At 35.5% G+C, this 21549-nt stretch overlaps 1 protein-coding gene across 1 annotated transcript; it reads left to right on the top strand.

Moving 5' to 3' along the window:
- Positions 1-104: 104 nt before the first annotated feature.
- Positions 105-21512, top strand: LOC137765747 (OX-2 membrane glycoprotein-like). The gene is made up of 4 exons (XM_068545535.1): positions 105-204; positions 15457-15795; positions 16540-16839; positions 21393-21512. The coding sequence occupies exons 1-4, from the start codon at positions 111-113 to the stop codon at positions 21401-21403; spliced, it is 744 nt and encodes a 247-aa protein (XP_068401636.1). The 5' UTR covers positions 105-110; the 3' UTR covers positions 21404-21512.
- The last annotated feature ends 37 nt before the right edge of the window (positions 21513-21549 follow it).

Here is a 21549-nt window from a genome sequence, read left to right as displayed (position 1 = left end):
TCAAGACAATGTTTTACGGATTTTCGGAGCAAGTGGTTACCGAGTAACAGATTTGGCTGTAAACGCTTCATTTCAGTTCCAGAGTTCAGTTAGAAAATGAAATACTGCAAATGTTAGTGAAGATTTTATCATCAAATTTCATGGGCTTTCCATGCCATCCTATTATCCAGCTCCTCATGCTACCCCTCAGGGTACAAGGATCAGGTAAATTTCTACTTTTTCTCTCGAATGCATTTGGGTGGAAATCAATGGCAAATAAATACCCGGCTGTAGTCTTTTTACTTTCATAAGGTTAGGTGAAGAGGACATTATGTTTGGGTCTGCATGTTAATCATGTAGCTATCCAAGTTGTTGACAACTAGCAAACAGTTTAAGTTGAGCATATTGAAACATGCTGTGACTTAGTAAACAGAGAATGAAAGAAATATAATAAGCACTGCTTCTGAAGGGAGCCCAAGTAGCTCAAACAGGGGAGCCAGAAACCTGCTGGAAGCAAATGAACTCTTTGCAAGTTAGTTAGTTTTGCAGTATTCCTCGCAGCCCATTTGCCTTTTAAGTTTGACTTGTTTTGAGGCTCTTCTTGGTCATTAAAAAGTTTTCATTTTTGTGTTGTCATATCTGTTGGGGTTTTTTGTGGGTTTGCTTATCATTACAAACTGAGGTACACCTGAAACACATCAAAGATTTAATAAGTATTCAAGTCCTGCTTTTTTCTAGTCATTTAAAAATAATTTGATTAAAGATATTTAACTCAAATCCATCTAAAATCAGTTTGGTTCACATTAAAGGCAATAACTAATGTTCTGTAGGAACAGCAGAGAAAAAAAATCATGATAACTTCTAGTTAAGGGTTTTTTCATGGGGCAAGTATCATTTGAATTTAGCTAGATGGTTCAATCAAAAGTTGTATGTGGGGTGACCTATGCTGAGGAAAAAAAAGAGTGTGACAGGTACAGGAAACCATTATGTTCAGGTTTTTTCTCCTTAACTTACTTCTGCATCTAAAATGCAAAATGGAGGAGACTGTCACCAAGTAACTCAGAATCTAGTAAGGGACACACGCATGTGAACAAGTAATAATGAAGGAGTGTGGTAAGCCCAGTTATAGAAATTGTTATGGAAATAGTAATCGTTAGCTTGTAACTCTTTTGTGTTGCTCATTTGACTTCCCTAAGTACTTTTCCCTTTTTCCTTGAGGGCAGGGACTATATCACCCATGATAACTAAAATGTCTATGGTTATTTACAACCAGCATTACATCTATATGTTCTCCTTTCATATTCACAACATTCTGTGAGTCAGGTACCACTAAGCCCATTTTTCAGATGAAAATCCTGAGGCTTAGGAAGGTAAAGGATTCCTACAAAACCACACTCTTGAAAGTAGCCCAGGTAGGACATCATCACAGTCTTTTGTTGACAAATGAAATACTATGTATGCAACAAACATGTGATATGTATTTAAATATTCTACAATACTGTGCACATAGTTCCAGACCAAGAAATTTTTGAAAATTATTTGAAAAAAGTTTTGCTTATAATTTGAACATGAAAATCAAGAGAAGTGGATGAAAAACAGAGAGCATAACATGAGGTAAGTAAAGTACATGAAGATTTTTTTTTTAACATCTTTATTGGAGTAAAATTGCTTTACAATGGTGTGTTAGTTTCTGCTTTATAACAAAGTGAAACAGCTATACATATACATATCCCCATATCTCCTCCCTCTTGTGTCTCCTTACCACCTTCCGTATCCCACCCCTCTAGGTGGTCACAAGCACCAAGCTGATCTCCCTGTGCTATGGGGCTGCTTCCCACTAGCTATCGATTTTACATTTGGTAGTGTATATAAGTCCATGACAATCTCTCACTTCTTCCCAGCTTACCCTTCCACCCCTCCGTGTCCTCAAGTCCATTCTCTACGTCTGTGTCTTTATTCCTGTCCTGCCCCTAGGTTCTTCAGAACCCTTTTTTTTTTTTTTTTAGATTTCATATATATGTGTTAGCGTACAGTATTTGTTTTTCTCTTTCTGACTTATTTCACTCTGTATGACAGTCTCTAGGTCCATCCACCTCACTACGAATAACTCAATTTCGTTTCTTTTTATGGCTGAGTAATATTCCATTGTATATATGGGCCACATCTACTTTATCCATTCATCTGTCTATGCATACTTAGGTTGTTTCCATGTCCTGGCTATTGTAAATAGAGCTGGAATGAACACTGTGGTACATGACTCTTTTTGAATTATGGTTTTCCCAGGGTATATGCCCAGTAGTTTGCTGGGTTGTATGGTAGTTCTTTTTTAGTTTTTTAAGGAACCTCCATGCTGTTCTCCATAGTGGCTGTATCAATTTACATTCCCACCAACAGTGCAAGAAGGTTCCCTTTTCTCCACACCCTCTCCAGCATTTACTGTTTGTAGATTTTTTGATGATGGCCCTTCTGACTGGTGTGTGGTGATACCTCATTGTAGCTTTGATTTGCATTTCTCTAATGATTAGTGATGTTGAGCATACTTTCATGTGTTTGTTGGCAATCTGTATAACTTCTTTGGAGAAATGTCTGTTTAGGTCTTCTGCCCAATTTTGGATTGGGTTGTTTGTTTTTCTTGACATTGAGCTGCATGAGCTGCTTATAAATTTTGGAGATTAATTCTTTGTCAGTGGCTTCATTTGCAAATATTTTCTCCCATTCTGAGGGTTGTCTTTTCATCTTGTTTCTTGCTTCCTTTGCTATGCAAAAGCTTTTAAGTTTCAATAGGTCTCATTTGTTTATTTTTGTTTTTATTTCCATTTCTCTAGGAGGTGGGTCAAAAAGGATCTTGCTGTGATTTATGTCATGGAGTGTTCTGCCTATGTTTTCCTCTAAGAGTTTTATAGTGTCTGGCCTTACATTTAGCTCTTTAATCCATTTTGAGTTTATTTTTGTGTATGGTGTTAGGGAGTGTTCTCATTTCATTCTTTTACATGTAGCTGTCCAGTTTTCCCAGCACCACTTATTGAAGAGGCTGTCTTTTCTCCATTGTATATTCTTGCCTCCTTTATCGAAGATAAGGTGACCGTATGTGTGTGCGTTTATATTTGGGCATTCTATCCTGTTCCATTGATCTATATTTCTGTTTTTGTGCCAGTACCATACTGTCTTGATTATTGTAGCTTTGTAGTATAGTCTGAAGTCCAGGAGCCTGATTCCTCCAGCTCCAGTTTTCTTTCTCAAGATTGCTTTGGCTATTTGGGGTCTTTTGTATTTCCATACAAATTGTGAAATTTTTGGTACTAGTTCTGTGAAAAATGCCATTGGTAGTTTGATAAGGATTGCATTGAATCTGTAGATTGCTTTGGGTAGTATAGTCATTTTCACAATGTTGATTCTTCCAATCCAAGAACATGGTATATCTCTCCATCTGTTGGTATCATCTTTAATTTCTTTCATCAGTGTCTTATAGTTTTCTGCATACAGATCTTTTGTCTCCTTAGGTAGGTTTATTCCTAGGTATTGATTCTTTTTGTTGCCATGGTAAATGGGAGTGTTTCCTTAATTTCTGTTTCAGATTTTTCATCACTAGTGTATAGGAATACAAGAGATTTCTGTGCATTAATTTTGTATCCTGCTACTTTACCAAATTCATTGATTAGCTCTAGTAGTTTTCTGGTAGCATCTTTAGGATTCTCTATGTATAGTATCATGTCATCTGCAAACAGTGACAGTTTTACTTCTTTTCTATTTGGATTCCTTTTATATCTTTTTCGTCTCTGACTGCTGTGGCTAAAACTGCCAAAACTATGTTGCATAATAGTGGTGAGAGTGGGCAACCTTGTCTTGTTCCTGATCTTAGTGGAAATGGTTTCAGTTTTTCACCATTGAGAATGATGTTGGCTGTGGGTTTGTCATATATGGCCTTTATTATGTTGAGGTAAGTTCCCTGTATGCCTACTTTCTGTAGGGTTTTTATCATAAATTAGTGTTGAATTTTGTCAGAAGATTTTTCTGCATCTATTGAGATGATCATATGGTTTATATCCTTCAATTTGTTAATATGGTGTATCACGTTGATTGATTTGCATATATTGAAAAATCATTGCATTCCTGGGATAAACCCCACTTGATCATGGTGTATGATCCTTTTAATGTGTTGTTGGATTCTGTTTGCTAGTATTTTGTTAAGGATTTTTGTATCCTTTTTCATCAGTGATATTAGCCTGTAGTTTTCTTTTTTTGTGACATCTTTGTCTGGTTTTGTTATCAGGGTGATGGTGGCCTCGCAGAATGAGTTTGGGAGTGTTCTTCCCTCTGCTTTATTTTGGAAGAGTTTGAGAAGGATAAGTGTTAGCTCTTCTCTAAATGTTTTATAGAATTCGCCTGTGAAGCCATCTGGTCCTGGGCTTTTGTTTGTTGGAAGATTTTTAATCACAGTTTCAATTTCAGTGCTGTGATTTGTCTGTTTAAATTTTCTATTTCTTCCTGGTTCTGTCTTGGAAGGTTGTGCTTTTCTAAGAATTTGTCCATTTCTTCCAGGTTGTCCATTTTATTGGCATATAATTGCTTGAAGTAACATGACATCTCTCATGATCCTTTGTATTTCTGAAGTGGCAGTTGGTACTTCTCCTTTTTCATTTCTAATTCTATTGCTTTGAGTCTTCTCCCTATTTTTCTTGATGAGTCTGGTTAACGGTTTATCCATTTTGTTTATCTTCTCAAAGAACCAGGTTTTAGTTTTATTGATCTTTGCTATTGTTTCCTTCATTTCTTTCTCATTTATTTCTGATCTGATCTTTATGATTTCTCTCCTTCTGCTAACTTTGGGGGTTTTGTTTTTCTTTCTCTAATTGCTTTAGGTGTAAGGTCAGGTTGTTTATTTGAGATGTTTCTTGTTTCTTGAGGTAAGACTGTATTGCTATAAACTTCCCTCTTAGAACTGCTTTTGCTGCATCCCATAGGTTTTGGGTCATCGTGTTTTCATTGTCATTTGTTTCTAGGTATTTTTTGATTTCCTCTTTGATGTCTTCAGTGATCTCTTGGTTATTTAGTCGTGTAATGTTTAGCCTCTGTGTGTTTTTATTTTTTTACATTTTTTTTTCCTGTAATTGATATCTAGTCTCATAGTATTGTGGTCGGAAAAGATACTTGATACGATTTCAATTTTCTTAAATTTACCAAAGCTTGATTAGTGACCCAAGATATGATCTATCCTGGAGAATGTTACATGAGCACTTGAGAAGAAAGTGTAATCTGCTGTTTTTGGATGGAATGTCCTATAAATATCAATTAAGTCCATCTTGTGTAATGTATAATTTAAAGCTTGTGTTTCCTTATTTATTTTCATTTTCGATGATCTATCCATTGGTGAATGTGGGGTGTTAAAGTCCCCTACTATGATGTGTTACTGTCGATTTCCCCTTTTACGGCTGTTAGCATTTTCCTTATGTATTGAGGTGCTCCTGTGTTGGGTGCATAAATATTTACAATTGTTTTATCTTCTTCTTGGATTGACCCCTTGATCATTATGCAGTGTCCTTCTTTGTCTCTTGAAATAGTCTTTAAATAAAGTCTATTTTGTGTGATATGAGAATTGCTACTCCAGCTTTCTTTTGATTTCCATTTGCATGGAATATCTTTTTCCATCCCCTCATTTTCAGTCTGTATGTGTCCCTAGGTTTGAAGTAGGTCTCTTGTAGACAGCATATATATGGGTCTTGCTTTTTTGTATCCATTCAGCCAGTCTGTGTCTTTTGGTTGTAGCATTTAATCCATTTACATTTAAGGTAGTTATCGATATGTATGATCCTATTACACTTTTCTTAATTGTTTTGGGTTTGTTATTGTAGGTCTTTTCTTTCTCTTTTCTTTCCTGCCTAGAGAAGTTCCTTCAGCATTTGTTGTAAAGCTGGTTTGGTAGTGCTGAATTCTCTTAGCTTTTGCTTGTCTGTAATGGTTTTAATTTCTCTATCGAATCTGAATGAGATCCTTGCTGGGTAGATTAATCTTGGTTGTAGGTTTTTCCCTTTCATCACTTTAAATATGTCCTGACACTCCCTTCTGGCTTGCAGCGTTTCTGCTGAAAGATCAGCTCTAAACCTTATGGGGCTTCCATTGTATGTTAATTGTTGCTTTTCCCTTGCTGCCTTTAATATTTTTTCTTTGTATTTAATTTTTGATAGTTTGATTAGTATGTGTCTTGGCGTGTTTCTCCTTGGATTTATCCTGTATGGGACTCTCTGCACTTTCTGGACTTGACTGACTATTTCCCATATTGGGGAAGTTTTCACCTATAATCTCTTCAAATATTTTCTCAGTCCCTTTCTTTTTCTCTTCTTCTTCTGGGACCCCTATAATTCGAATGTTGGTGTTTTTAATGTTGTCCCAGAGGTCTCTGAGATTGTCCTCAATTCTTTTCATTCTTTTTTCTTTATTCTGCTCTGCAGTAGTTATTTCCACTATCTTATCTTCCAGGTCTGTTATCCGTTCTTCCACCTCGGTTATTCTGCTATTGATTCATTCTAGAGAATTTTTAATTTCATTTATTGTGTTGTTCATCATTGTTTGTTTGCTTTTTAATTCTTCTATTTCCAAGATTTTGGATCATCTTTACTATCATTACTCTGAATTCTTTTTCAGGTAGACTGCTTATTTCCTCTTTATTTGTTTGGTCTGGTGGGTTTTTACCTTGCTCCTTTATCTGCTGTGTATTTCTCTATCTTCTCATTTTGCTTAACTTACTGTGTTTGGTGTCTCCTTTTTGCAGGCTGCAGGTTCATAGTTCCCATTGTGTTTGGTGTCTGTCCCCAGTGGGTAAGGTTGGTCCAATGTGTTGTGTAGTCTTCCTGGTGGAGGGGACTGGTGCCTGTGTTCTGGTGGATGAGGCTGGATCTTGTCTTTTTGTGGTTGTGTGTTTTGGGGTGTCTGTGAACTTATTTTGTTTTTAAGCAGCCTCTCTGCTAATGGGTGGTGTTGTGTTCCTGTCTTGCTAGTTGTTTGGCATAGGGTGTCCAGCACTGTAGCTTGCTGATCGTTGAGTGGTGATGGGTCTTAGCATTGAGACGAGATCTCTGAGAGAGCTTGTGCCATTTGCTATTACGTGGGGCCAGGAGATCTCTGCTCGACAAATATCCTGAACTCAGCTCTCCCACCTCAGAGGCTCAGGCCTGACACCTGGCCAGAGCATCAAGATGCTGTCAGCCACATGACTCATAAGAAAAGTGAGAAATAAAAAGAAAAGAAAGAAAGAAAGAAAGAAAGAAAGAAAGAAAGAAAGAAAGAAAGAAAGAAAGAAAAGTTATCAAAATAAAAAAATTATTACAAATAAAAAATGTAAAAGTAATTTAAAAAAGAAAGAGAGAAAGAAAGAAGAGAGCAACAGAATGAAAAAACAAATCCACCAATGATAACAAGAGCTAAAAAGTATACAAGAAAAACAAAACAAAAGTAAATGGACTGTCAGAACCCTAGGACAAATGGCAAAAGCAAAACTATACAGACAAAATCACACAAAGAAGCATACACGTACACTCTCACAAAAAGAGAAAAAGGAAAAATATATATATATATATTTAAAAAAAGGAAGAGAGCAACCAAATCAGTAAACAAATCTACCAATTATAATAAGCTCTAAATACTAAACTAAGATAAACATAAACCAGAAACAAATTAGATGCAGAAAGCAAACCTACAAATCTACAGTTGATCCCAAAGTCCACCGCCTCAATTTTGGGATGACTCCTTGTTTATTCAGGTATTCCAGGGATGCAGGGTACATCAAGTTGATTGTCGAGATTTAATCTGCTGCTCCTGAGGCTACTGGGAGAAATTTCCCATTCTCTTCTTTGTTCACACATCTCCTGTGGTTCAGCTTTGGATTTCGCCCTGCCTCTGCGTGTAGGTCACCTGAGGGTGTCTTTTGGGAAGTCTGAGGTCTTCTGCCAGCGTTCAGTATGTGTCCTGTAGGAGTTGATCCACATGTACGTGTAGTTTTGATGTATTTGTGGGGAGGAAGGTGATCTCCACGTCTTATTCCTCCACCATCTTGAAGGAGCCTCTCGAAGATTTTTTTTTAACCTTAGCATTTCAGTAAAACAGACATACATGGGGGCTTCCCTGGTGGCACAGTGGTTGAGAATCTGCCTGCCAATGCAGGGGACACGGGTTCGAGCCCCGGTCTGGGAGGATCCCACATGCTGCGGAGCAACTAGGCCCATGAGCCACAATTACTGAGCCTGCGCGTCTGGAGCCTGTGCTCCGCAACAAGAGAGGCCGCGATAGTGAGAGGCCCGCGCACCGCGATGAAGAGTGGCCCCCGCTTGCCGCAACTGGAGAAAGTCCTCGCACAGAAACGAAGACCCAACACAGCCATAAATAAATAAATAAATTTAAAAAAAAGAAAAATCATGAAGGTCCAAACCCTTTCTTAAAAAAAAAAAAAAAAAAAGACATACATGAAGTGTATAAACATAAGTATATAGTTTGATTAATTTTCATAGTGACAACACCAATATATCCAGCACAAATCAAGAACAGAACATTAACAGCATCCCAAGGTCTTATTTATGCCCCCTTTCTTTTACTGTCCTCTCCTAAGAGTACCACCATCTTAACTTCTTAAAACATAGATTCATTTTATCTGTCATTAACTCCCTCTCACCAAACTTGGTATTGTCTAACTTTCATGTTAGTTATTCTGGTGCATGTGTAATTCAGGTTTTAATTTGCATTTCCTTGGTGACTAAAGAAGTTGAGCATCTTTAATATTTATTGGCCATTTATACATTCTCTCTTGTGATGAGCATACTCAAATATTTTGCTCAACCTTTTTTTTTTGGCTGCACCGTGCAGCATGCAGGACCTTAGTTCCCTGACCAGGGATTGAATACGTGCTCCCTGCAGTAAGAGCATGGAGTCTTAACCACTGGACTGCCATGGAAGTCCCTCAATTTTCTATTGAGTTGCTTGACTTTGTCTTATTGATTTGTAGAATTATAAACACATTAGAATACAAGCCCTTTGTTTTATATATAGCAAAATCTTCCCTCACTGTGTGGGTTGCCTTTTTACTTCTGAAAATGTATCTTTTGCTGGACTAAAGTTATTAAACTTTAAAAAGGTCAGTTTTCACTTCAGATTCTTTATCATTTAATATTCCTAAGAGAGGAATAAGGCATCAAATAATGGTTGATGTGTGTCCTATCTAAAAAATTGTTGGCTACTCCAGCCAAATAGACGTTCTATAATACTTTATTTTTAAAGCTGTGTTTTATCTTTCACATATATTTAATGCATTTGAAATAGATTTTTGTCTGTGGTCTTAGATGGGGGTCCATATATAATTTTTCCAAATAGTTATCCAATTTACACTTCATCATTTATTGGAAAGATCATCTTTTTCCCAATCCTATGTACTGTCTGTTCCATTTGTCATAAATATCAGATAACTTGATATGTGTGAGTCAGTTTCTGATTCTCTATTTCATCATTTTCATCCATTTGCTTTTCCTTGAATCAATATCACATTGTATTACTTTAGTTTTATGTCTGGATAGCAAGTCTTCAGTTTATGGCTTTGGCTTTTTTAGAAACAGCTTGCCAATTTCAGGAATTAAAATTTTTAAAAAACTGCTTTAAGTTTTATCAAATTTGTATTAAATCTAAGAAGTAGTTTGGAAAGAATTGACATCTTTATGCTTTTTCCTATTTATAATCTAATCTATCTTTCCACTTTAATTTTTCAAATGTTTTGTAGATTTTAGTGGCGAAGTCTTATATATCTTTCAACTGATTTATTCCTATGAATTTTTTTCTTTTTATTTGGGGAGGGTATTGTAAATCATACTTTCGAGTTTTTCTTTTCCATTTAATTATTGGAGATATACATGTATACACATATGTGTGTGTGTGTGTGTATATATATATATATATATATATATATAAAACTTTAATTGATTTCTTTAAAATATTTTATTTTTTAGAACAATTTTAGGCTTACAGAAAAGTTGAGGAGATAGTACAGAGTATGTCCCTTACCCAGTTTTCCCTGTTATTAACATCTTGCATTCTTATGATACATTTGTAATAATTAGTAAATCAAATTGATACATTGTTCATAAATAAAGTCCACAGTTCATTCAGATTTCCCTAGTTTTTATCTAAAGTCTTTCTGCTTAAGGATCCCATCCAGGATACCACATTACTTTTCTTTGTTGTGTTTCCTTAGGCTTCTCTTGACTGTGACAGTTTCTCAGAATTTCCTTGTTTCTGATGATGTTGACTGTCTTGCAGGGTACTGGTCAAGTATTTTGTAGAATTACCCTCTATCGAAATTTGTCTGATGTTTTTCTCATGATTAGACTGGGGTTGTGAATTTTGGGGAGGAAGGCCACAGAAGTAAAATGTCATTTTAATTATATCATGTTAAGTATATCTACTATCAACTTATGTTTACATAAGGTACATTTGCAATAAAGTTAGATTTTCAGGTTACAATCTTCACTCCTTGGGATCCTCAATTTTCTAAATTATTTTTTTAATTGTATACATTAAGGTTCATTTGCTGTAAAGCTCAATACATCTTGACAACTGCATAATGTCACTTATTGACCACTATGGTATCACACAGAATAGTTTCATTACCCTAAAACTCTCCTGTGCCTCACCCATTCAACCCTACCCCCTACCTCTGAACCCCTGGCCACCACTGATATTTTTTACTGTGTCTGCAGTTTTACCTTTTCCAGAATGGCATATAATTGGAATCATACAGTATGTAGCCTTTTTAGACTGGTTACTTTCACTTAGCAATATGCATTTAAGGTTTCTCCACATCTTTTTGTGACCTGGTAGCTCATTTCTTTTTATGGCTGAAAAACATTCTGTTGTATAAATGTCATTTGTGTACTCATTTACCTATTGAAGTCATCTTTGTTGCTTTCAGTTTTTTGTGATTATGGATAAGGAGGCTATAAACATTTTCATGCAGATTTTTGTGTGGATGTAAGTTTTATAATAAGTTGGGTAAATACCTAGGAACACAGTTGCTTGATCATATGGTAAGCATATGTTTAGTTTTGTAAGAAACTGTCAAAATACCATGCAGAGAAGCTATACCATTTTGCATTCCCATCAGCAGTGAATGAGAGTTCCTGTTTTTGGCCACATTCTCACCAGCACTTAGTATTTTAATTTTTTTTAACCACTCCAATAAGTCTGTAGTAGAATCTCATTATTGTTTCAATTTTCAATTTCCATATTACAAGAGATTTTGTGCATTTTTTCATGTGCCTATTTGCCACTTATATATCTTCTTTGGTGAGGTTTCTGTTCAGACTTTTGCCTAATTTTTAATTAAGTTTGTTTTCTTATTGTTTTTTGTATATTTTGGATACAAATCTGCTATAGTCTAAATATTCATGTCTCCCTCTGCAAATTCATATATTGAAATCCTAACCCCCAAAGGTTATGGTATTAGTAGGTGGGGCCTTTGGGAGGTGTTTATGTCATGAGGGTAGAGCCCTGATGAATGGGATTAGTGCCCGTATGAAAGATCCACAGAGAATTTAGTCCCTGTCACCATGTGAGGATACAATGAGAAGTCAACAAACCATAAGAGGGCTCTTACCCAATCATGCTGGCACCCTAATCTTGGACTTCCAACCTCCAGAACTGTGAGAGATAAATTTCTGTTGTTTATAAACCACTCAGTCTGTGGTATTTTGTTATAGCAGCCTGAAAGGACTAAGAAAAAGTCCTATATGACGTACGTATTTTACAAATACTTTCTTCCAATCTGTCTTATCTTTATATTCTCTTAACATTGTCTTTCATAGAACAAAAGTTCTTAATTTTAATGACGTCCAACTCATCAAATTTTTTTTTACATTCATGTATCATACTTTTGGTATTGTATCTAATAACTCATCACCACGCCCAAGGTTACCTAGATTTCCTCCTATGTTTTTTTCTAGAAGTTTTATAGTTTTCCATGTTTTAATTGATCTATAAATCCATTTTGAGTTAATTTTTGTGAAAGTTAGTTAGATGCCTATATTAATTTTTTTTTAGCATATGAATGTTGTGACAGTTTGAATAACGTCCCCCTTGCTCCCAAATTTATGTCTACCTGGAACCTCAGAATGTGATCTTATTTAGAAATAGGGTCTTTGCAGATGAAATTAAGGTAAGGATCTCAGGATGAAATCATCCTGGGTTAGGGTGGGCCCTAAATCCAATGACTGGTGTCCTTATAAGAAGAGGATAGGACACACAGAGACAGAGAAGAACAGCATATGAAGATAGAGGCAGATACTACAGCGAAGCATCTATAAATCAAGGAATGCCAAGGTTTATTGGAAACCACCAGAGGCTTGGAGAGAAACAGGCAACACTACTGACACCTTGATTTAGGACTTCTAACTTCTAGATCTGTGGAAAAATAAATTTCTATTGGTCTAAGCCACCAAGTGTGTAATAGTTTGTTATGGCATCCCTAGGAAAGTAATCAGACATCCAATTGTCACAGCAACATCATTTGTTTAAAAGACTGTTCTTTCTCCATTGAATTGCCTTTGTGACTTGGTCAAAAATCAGCTGACTATATTTGTGTGGGTCCATATCTGGACTTTCTATTCTGTTCCATTGATCTATTTTCTATTCTTTGGCCAATACCACACTGTACTGATTACTGCAATTTTATAGTATGTCTTGAAGTCGGGTAGTGTCATTTCCCCAACTTTTTTCTTCTCTTTCAGTAGTGCGTTATTCTGGGTCTTTTACCTCTCCATATAAACTTTAGAATCAGTTTGTCAATATCCATAAAATAACTTGCTGGAATCTTGATTGGAATTGCATTTAATTGACAGATCAAGTTGGGAAGAACTCATATCTTAACAATACTGTGTCTTCCTGTCCATGAATATGGAATATCTCTCATTTATTTTGTTCTTTGATTTCATTCATCAAAGTTTTGTAGTTTCACTCATATAGATCTTGTACATATTTCATTAGATTTATATCTAAGTATTTCATTCTGGGGCTGCTAATGTAAATGGTATTGTGTTTTTAATTTCAAATTCCACTTGTTCTTTGCTGATATACAGGAAAGTGATTGACTTTTGTGTATTAACCTTGCAATTCTACAACCTTCTTATAATCTCTTATTAGTTCCAAGAATTTCTTTAGTTGATTCTTTCTAATTTTCTACATACACAATCATACCACCTGAGAAAAAAGATAGTTTTATGTCTTTCTTTCAAATCCGTATATCTTTTATTTCTTTTTCTTGCTTTATTGCAATAGGGAGAATTTTCAATATGATGTTGAAAAAGAGTGGCAAGAGGGGACATCTTTGTATTGTACCTGATCTTAGGGAGAAAGCTTCAAGTTTGTCACTATTAAAATATGATACTAGCTGTAAGCTTTTTGTAGATATTCTTTGTCAGGTGGAGAAAGTTTCCCTCTATTCCTAGTTTCCTGAGAGTTTTATCATGAATTGGTGTTGGATTTTATTAAATGTTTTTTCTGTATCTATTGATATGATTCCATGTGACTTTTCTTTTATAGTCTGTTGGTGTGATGGATTACATTAATTGATTTTCAAATGTTGAACCAGCTTTGCATACCTGGGATAAATCCCACTTGTTTGTGGGGCATAATTCCTCTCACACACTTTTGGATTCAATTTGCTATTTTCTGTAGGATTTTTCCATCTATGTTCATAAGAGATATTGGTCTATAGTTTTCTGTTCTTGCAGTGTCTTTAGCATTTTCTTTTTATTCTTTTTAGAGTTTCCATATCTCTGCTTACATTATCCACATGTTCTTGCATGTTTCAACTTTTCCACCAGAGTTCTTAATATATTAATCATAGTTATTTTCAACTTCCTGTCTGGTAATTTCAAATTCTAAACTGTCAACTGAAAGAGAAACACACAACATAAAAGCTGTGAGTTAAATTTTCTTGGAAGACATTATTGAGGGACTATAGCCCAGGAGACAGCCTCTCAGATTGCTCTGAGAAACTGCTCTAAAGAGGTAAGGGAAGAGATAGGAATATATATATATATATATATATATATATATATATATATATATAAACTTTTTTGCTGGGGAAAACATGCAGTCAGGCATAAAAATATCACTGCTAATCACAAGGACAGACATCTCAGGTTAATGATTTCAGTACTTTTCTATGAATGGGAAGATGCAAGAATCTGGGGTCATTGAAATTTTTCCTTAGATATTTACCTTAACTATCTAGGGGCTGGTATATCCAAAGCAAAGAATGCTTCCTGTTTTCTCCATCCTGAATTCCCCTCAGGTTCACTGTCAGTGGGTGACTGCAGTGGCTAATGGCTTGATCCTTGTAGAACTGGGATGGCAGGCAACAATTTTTACTTTATAGTCCTATGTTTGAATCTGGTTTAGATGCTTGCTTTGTCTCTTCAGACTGCTTTTTTTTTTAGTATGCTTTGTAATTTTTTGTTCAAATCCAGATGTGATACATCAAATAATAGGAACTAAGGTAAATGGAGAGTTAGTGTGGGTTTTACGGTAATCTGGCTAGAAGTTGGGATTGTATTTACTGTTTACTGTAGGTCTAGGTTTCAAGGGCTTCAAAGTCTTGTAGTTTCCTTGTTTTTTCCCCCTGTTGTTTTTTAATTTCCCTAAGAACTCCTTATTTATTGGAGTCTGAGCCTTGTAGCCATTTCAGCTCTAATCCACTCTCATATTTTAGCCTTGTTGATGTGGAGGTAAAGAGAGAGGGAGGGGAAGTTTTAAAATATCTTATGGCTAAACCTCACTCTTTTAGTAGGCCTGTGTCCCTTGGCGGTGATCTTCACAAGTTTTTTAACCTATTTGTCTCCTCCTTCCTCCCACTTAGATCAGTCAGGAAAGCTAAAGGAAACTGAAATTAGGTCATTGTCCTTCCACCCATGTGAGCTAAGGCCCTGGTAAGGTCTTTTACCCTGGACAGTAGGTCTTTTTATGGAAAATGCACTGGGCTTATTTCAAAATGGCAACTTTCCCCTCCCCTTGCCAAAGATATGAGGTGATTTTTTTGGCTCTTCACCATGAGAACCTGGTGGAATTCCTGCTGGTGAAACCTATGGAACGTGGGGTCCTCCCTAAGCCTGGGGCCCTGAGGAGTTTATCACCCTCGATTTAGGTCACACTCAGCCTCCAGAAAGTCATCAAAATTATGATTACTCATAATAAAATTACTCATTTTATGTTGGTTAATTTATGTTGCAACTTTTGGACTTGATAAATATTTATTAATTAGGTATTATACAACAAAAACATTTCTAGGAACTATCAGTGGTGAAGAAGATAGGAGAGTTCATTTTCTAATGGGGGAAGAGAGAGAATAAAAAGATAATTATAAAACAGAGAGATAAGTGCTATGATAGGGGTAAGTCTAGGTTAGTATGAAGTACATTTCTCTTAATTCATACTGGGTTTTATTTTCAGATAATCGACATAGGATAAAGCACAAAAATAATGAGCCAGCTATATTGGGAGAAAACGTGACGATTTTCTGCAATTTAACAACTCCAGCAGACGTTGTTCAAATTACCTGGCAGAAGATCCAAGATTATTTGCCACAAAATATTGGCACGTATAGCAGTAAATATGGAGAAAAGACTCTTCCACCATACATAGATCGGCTACACTGTGAGGCCATCGAACCCAATTCCTCATTCATAACTATCCGAGAGGTGACATTTGAAGTCGAAGCCTGCTACAAATATTTATTTAATGTGTTCCCACACGGAAGCCACGGAGGACAAATATGCCTTAACATTATAAGTATATAAATTTTTATGTGGAGTCAAAATCATGGGGATGTGGTCTTTGAAGGTTAAGATCCAGAGAAAGAATTTTAGAGAAGGAAAGACTATAATAGAGGTCATTCAGCCGAAGTCTTTTATTATATAGAAGAAAAAAAAAAAACAGAAGTCAATGATGGTCACATAATTTCCCTTTTTTTACACAGTGCAAGACCAGGCATAGCATTAAGGTCTTCTGCCCTCTCATCTAACTTTTTTGTACTACACTGCACTGGCTTCAATCCATTGGATAAATCTCATGAGTGGCATCAGGGTTTTCATTGGGAAAAGAGAGGAAAAGAAAAAGAGACAGTAGAGAAGAAGAAAGAAGAAAGACGATGCTAAGAGAATAAGAATTTCCCAGTCTTCAAATTAACAAAACGTTGAAGGGGTAGTGATAGTGTCATAGAGTTCCCTCATTATGTTTCTATAAATTTAAAGTATTATGAGTTTATTTAATGTAATTTTAAGTTTGAACGGAAGTGGAGATACAAATTGTTCCTCTCAAATTGGAGGATAGTGAGTATAGGAGATGGAATTAGGAGGTTTTGTAATATGTGAGGAGAGGTGTTTGAGACGGACATGTTTTCAACATTTTGGTTTCATATAAAAGTTTTGGAAAGTCCATCTTTAACACCATAGGAATCTAGGGGGACATATTTTTAAATTTAATTTTGTTTCTCTCTCTCTCTCTCTTTTTATTTTTATTTTTATTTTGCCTCAGCTGTATCTGAATTAAGAACTGAACTCCAGTCCAATCTTGACTCTGAAGATTTTCTTAGATTTACTTACTCGGCTGTGGGAAAACCTGCTCCTCAAATATGTCTTTTCGCATTACAAGTCTTAATTAATCCACCAGAGGAATCCCTTGCTCTGAACCCCAATGGCACAGTTACTATCACTGAAATGTATAACGTCTCCTTGGAGACTGTGACGTCCCTAAGACTCCAACACCTGATTGTGCACATGGATCATCCTCTAAGGAATGAAGAGAAGATCATTCTTCTGTCAGTCAAACAAGAATGTAAGTAAAAGTAATAATCAAAACAAGGGGGACTATTTATCATTAAAATTCACTACCAGAAGTGTTTGCATAGTCATCAATTTTTTAAAATCTAAATCAGGGTCATACACACACACAGTTAAAAGAATCAAATAATGAAGCTATGATCTACTCCAGCCCTGCTTCCAGGGGTAACTGTTCTTACATGGCAAATTTTGAATTGATCTCCCTTACATGTTTTCCACTGAATTTCTGCCACAGTCTATGAAGATTAGGCTCCTTCAACTTTTGTTCCTCCCAATATAGTCCCTTTCCTCACAGTACAGTTCTTTTACTACTTACCTCTGCAACCTTCAACAGCATGATTAAACCTGTGTTTTGCTTCATTTACCATGGAAAGTCTTTCTTAGCTACCCACTTCTCTTTTTGCCCACCTTCCATTCAAGCTTTGTCAACTGTATCTTCTGTTTCAGAACCATAATTAAGCAGTCTAATTTTCCTAAAGAATGTAAATAATAATTTAAATATATTTGTATATTTAAATAATATAATTTTCTATATAATTTAAATAATTGTTTTCATATTCCACCTGAAAATCTTTTAAAACTAGAACTTTTAATCTCTATATATTCGGTATATATACTGAGGTATTTCGGTTTTAATCTACCACTTTATTATTTGTTTATTATCTGACCAGTTTTATGTCTCTTTCTCTCTCTTCCTCAATTCTTTTAGATTATTTGTTTTTATTTCATTTCCCTCCTCTATAGTTTGTTAATTATGCATTCCTATACCCTCTTTAAGAGGTTGACTTGGAGATTATAACATATATCCTTGAAACCTTCTCTTACTATCCAATTTTATACTGGCTATTATCTTTTCATCTTTTTTATTTATTTATTTATTTATTGGCTGCATTGGGTCTTTGTCGCTGTGCGTGGGCTTTCTCTAGTTGCAGCAAGCAGGGGCTACTCTTTGTTGCGGTGCCCAGGCTTCTTGTTGCGGTGGCTTCTCTTGTTGCAGAGCACGGGCTCTAAGTATGCGGACTTCAGTGGTTGTAGCATGCGGGCTCAGTAGTTGTGGCTTGCAGGCTCTAGAGCGCAGGCTCAGTAGTTGTGGTGCCCAGGCTTAGTTGCTCCACAGCATGTGAGATCTTCTGGACCAGGGCTCGAACCCGTATCCTCTGCATTGGCAGGCAGATTCTTAACCACTGCACCACCAGGGAAGTCCCATCTTTTCATCTTTTGTAACTGCATTTCCATAGCCTCCTTGTCGACAGGGCTCTTGTCACCGTGTTCAGTAATTAATGTGCTTTGACCCAGTTTTCAGAAATTCAAGAAAGCACAGTTTCTTGCCCTCATTACATAGCCTTAAATACTTTTTATAGAACTAGAGAAGAGCTCTTGGCTTACATGCCAACTGGAGTTTCCATCTCTTCCTGCAGAAGATATCTACTGTAGGTGCTTATTATTCAGATAGTAATACTTCAAATCCTAGACTTTATAATGAGAGTGAAATATTTTCTTTCACCAAAATACACATTGAGAAGGCAAGTCATTACTTACAGATCATTTTAGAAACAAGACTATAGTACCTCTGCATATCTTTTGCCGAAAGTACAATCTAATGACTTTTCCAGAATCTTATTTGATGGGACAGCTTGCAGTAGAACTTAGGGTATCTTAATTCCCAGTCTTATATTTTGACAGCTTTCATAAAATTGCTATGTTCAGAGTTGGTGAGAACATTAAGTAAGTCACGTTAGTCAGCCCACTTATCCTATTTTATTAAGATATCTTTAACATAATCTATACTTTTGGTTTTTATAAACTCAGGAAAACGATGAGAAGATTAAAGTATCTCCATAATTTGTCACATTCATCCAAGAAACAAAAAGCATCACTAGCCTTCAGTGATGTTGAATCATAAATTTTGAATGAGTGAAGGAGACATCACATCTTTTGGAAATATAACAGTTTTTGTACATAGCCAGCTACAGGAGTATGGGAATGAGTAGTCTAGTAAGCAGTCCAGATGGGCTAAACATAACCTCATTTAGGAAATCTCATCAATCTCTGAATTAACCTCTGGGCTAATCTAAATAAAGCACAAAATAAAGGCTAGCACCAAATGAGATGGTTGTAAAACATAATACACTCAGACCACCAAAAACTACCCTCTTCTGTCATTTTCAGTCTCTCCAGGCTACACAACCTGGTTCAAGTAGAGTTCAAAACTCAGTGCTATAGGGAAACTAGCAATTTCTCTGCTGACTCTGGTGGTCATTCTACCAGGCCACAGGATCTATCCTATGGTCTTAGAATGCTTTCACATGTGATTGATAGCTTGCTTGTTATACAACTTTAGTTTAATCATCCTTCTGCCCTCAGAACTTCTAGAGTATTTCTCCATTACCCTGACCATCTATTATTATTGATAAGAAGCCAAATGTCAATCAGATAATTGTAATAGTAAATATTACTTCTCATTGGTAACATAGTATCTTCTCTTTATTATTAGAGTTTTGAAACTTCCTAGTGCTATTTTTAGTTGTCTTCTTTTTAATCCTTTAATGTGATGGGCATTTGGTGAGTTCATTCAATCTAGAGACGCAAATCCTTCAACTCTGACTATCTTCTCATTTCTTTGAGACTTTTCCCTTTGTTCATCTAACATTCTCTTTTGATAAACTTTGATTAAGTGGTCACTAAAATATTTAGATTGGATTTTATTTTATTTTTTCTTTAATATTCACATTTCTTTTTCTTTTTTTCAGACTATCTGAGTTTCTAAAATTTGTCTTCAAACTCTTTCATTAAATGTTTCCTTCTTTTGATAATCAGGTTTATAATTTTGAATTACTTTTGCAATTTAAAATTAATTTTACAAATTAAAATTGCTTTAATTCATACACTTATCTTCTTATTTTAAGGAAATAATATCTTCTCAAATCTATCTAGGAATAATAATTTAGAGGTGCTATAATTATCTTTAATTATCTTCACCAGTCCCTGGCTCATCTCCACTACCATCATTTTAATTTTATATTTCTTTTACTCAGTATTTTTCACTTTGATTACAGGCTTCTTCAAAGTCTAGTGAGCCTTCACTGAGAGTTTAAAGAATCCTTATTTGGTTTATTGCATCTTGTGAAGAGACAAACTTTTTTGTAGAGAGTAGGTAGCCATTAGCCAGGAGAGTCTAAAAGGCAGAAGGCAGAGGCCTTTACTGTGGTGCTCTGACCCCCTCTACCCTGGTTATTTCATATGTTTAACAAATTACTTGAACTACCACCTCATGTTTTTTGCCTGAGTGGTTGGCAAAAGCACTTGGCTGTCCAAAGTTGTGCTTTGGGTTACGGAAGTGGATGCTTATTTATTTATTTATTGAATTTTATTTTATTTATTCGTTTTTTTAATACAGCAGGTTCTTATTAGTTACCTATTTTATATGTATTAATGTATATTTGTCAATCCCAATCTCCCAATTCATCCCACCACCACTACCTGCCCCCCTCCCTGCTTCCCACCCCCTTGGTGTCCATATGTTTGTTCTCTACATCTGTGTCTCTATTTCTGCCTTGCAAACCAGTTCATCTGTACCATTTTTCTAGATTCCACATATATATATTAATGTAAGATATTTGTTTTTCTCTTTCTGACCTACTTCACTCTGTATGACAGTCTCTAGGTCCATGGAAGTGGATGCTTTTGACTCTTTTATTCTGTGATTCAGAATATTCCTTCCTTTGTTGTCTGAATCCTGAGCCTCTCCAGGTTCTGCAGGGCTCTCTCTGCAGGAATAGTCTGCTTTGTACATAAATGAACCTGCAGCTTCTTTCATCCTGCACCTTCATAGGCCATTCTTCTAACCATTTTACGCCTTTCATAAGTTTGTTTAAACTTCTTGCTAATGAAGGTCTCTCTTCTGTCTACTTGTTATTTTTCATTTAATCATTTTATTTTTGTTACTGTTACTTTAATGGAGTTTCAGGAAAGAATAGAAGTAAGTATTTCTGTTACATGTATCTCTTAAAACTGAAGTTAATCAGCTTTTTTCCCCTGGTAAGTTTCCCCAGATCATGAGATTGAATTATGGCAATTGAATAGTATATGTGTGTCCCCTCAATCTATTGGGTAGATTATTATGGTTAATTTCACTTATCACTGAGATACAAATGTCTGTAAAGAAGTAACATCAATTCAGAAGAGGATTCTTGCTTGCTTAGCTTAATAACAAGTATTTGGGATATAAACCCCTGATTTTGCTGAAATCTTATATAGAGCTCCCTCCTGCCTTTTATTGTTGCCACTGACTTCAGAGCTGTGTTCACATTTTTGTGCCAAATTCTTCCCATTCAACTTCCTCCACACATTTTGAATGAGCTATGTAGTATCTCATTGAAAAAGAACATAGTTAAAAATAGAAACTGAGGCAAAGTGATATCTGAACAGTCAAAAATAAATGGCACAAAAAAAAAATAAAAAATAAAAAATAAAAAAAATAAAAATAAATAAATAAATAAATGGCAGAAAGTTTTTCAACTAAATATGGACTTTCTAATATTATTTCAGGGAAGAAGTAATTGCTAACAAGAACTTATCTTTTTCTTCAACGATAATGGAAAATTAAAGCAGCAAATTAAAAAGGAATGAGAGGAAAAAAAAAAAAAAGGAATGAGAGGATACAATGAGCAGAGAAATGACATCAATCTGATAATCAGAAAGAGGA

The sequence above is a fragment of the Eschrichtius robustus genome, chromosome 6 (assembly GCF_028021215.1).
Source record: "Eschrichtius robustus isolate mEscRob2 chromosome 6, mEscRob2.pri, whole genome shotgun sequence".
NCBI classification, from domain to species: Eukaryota; Metazoa; Chordata; class Mammalia; order Artiodactyla; family Eschrichtiidae; genus Eschrichtius; species Eschrichtius robustus.
The sequence above is the reverse complement of the archived record's forward strand: the minus strand, read 5'-3'. Positions and strand labels throughout refer to the sequence as shown.

What these genes read in the sequence shown, in the direction of transcription:
- LOC137765747 (XM_068545535.1), top strand. Translation starts at nt 111, where the DNA reads ATGTTAGTGAAGATTTTATCATCAAATTTCATGGGCTTTCCATGCCAT. An exon ending in CCTCAGGGTACAAGGATCAG is followed by an intron (nt 205 to 15,456) that starts GTAAATTTCTAC and finishes TTTTATTTTCAG; the next exon opens with ATAATCGACATAGGATAAAG. An exon ending in AATATGCCTTAACATTATAA is followed by an intron (nt 15,796 to 16,539) that starts GTATATAAATTT and finishes ATTTTGCCTCAG; the next exon opens with CTGTATCTGAATTAAGAACT.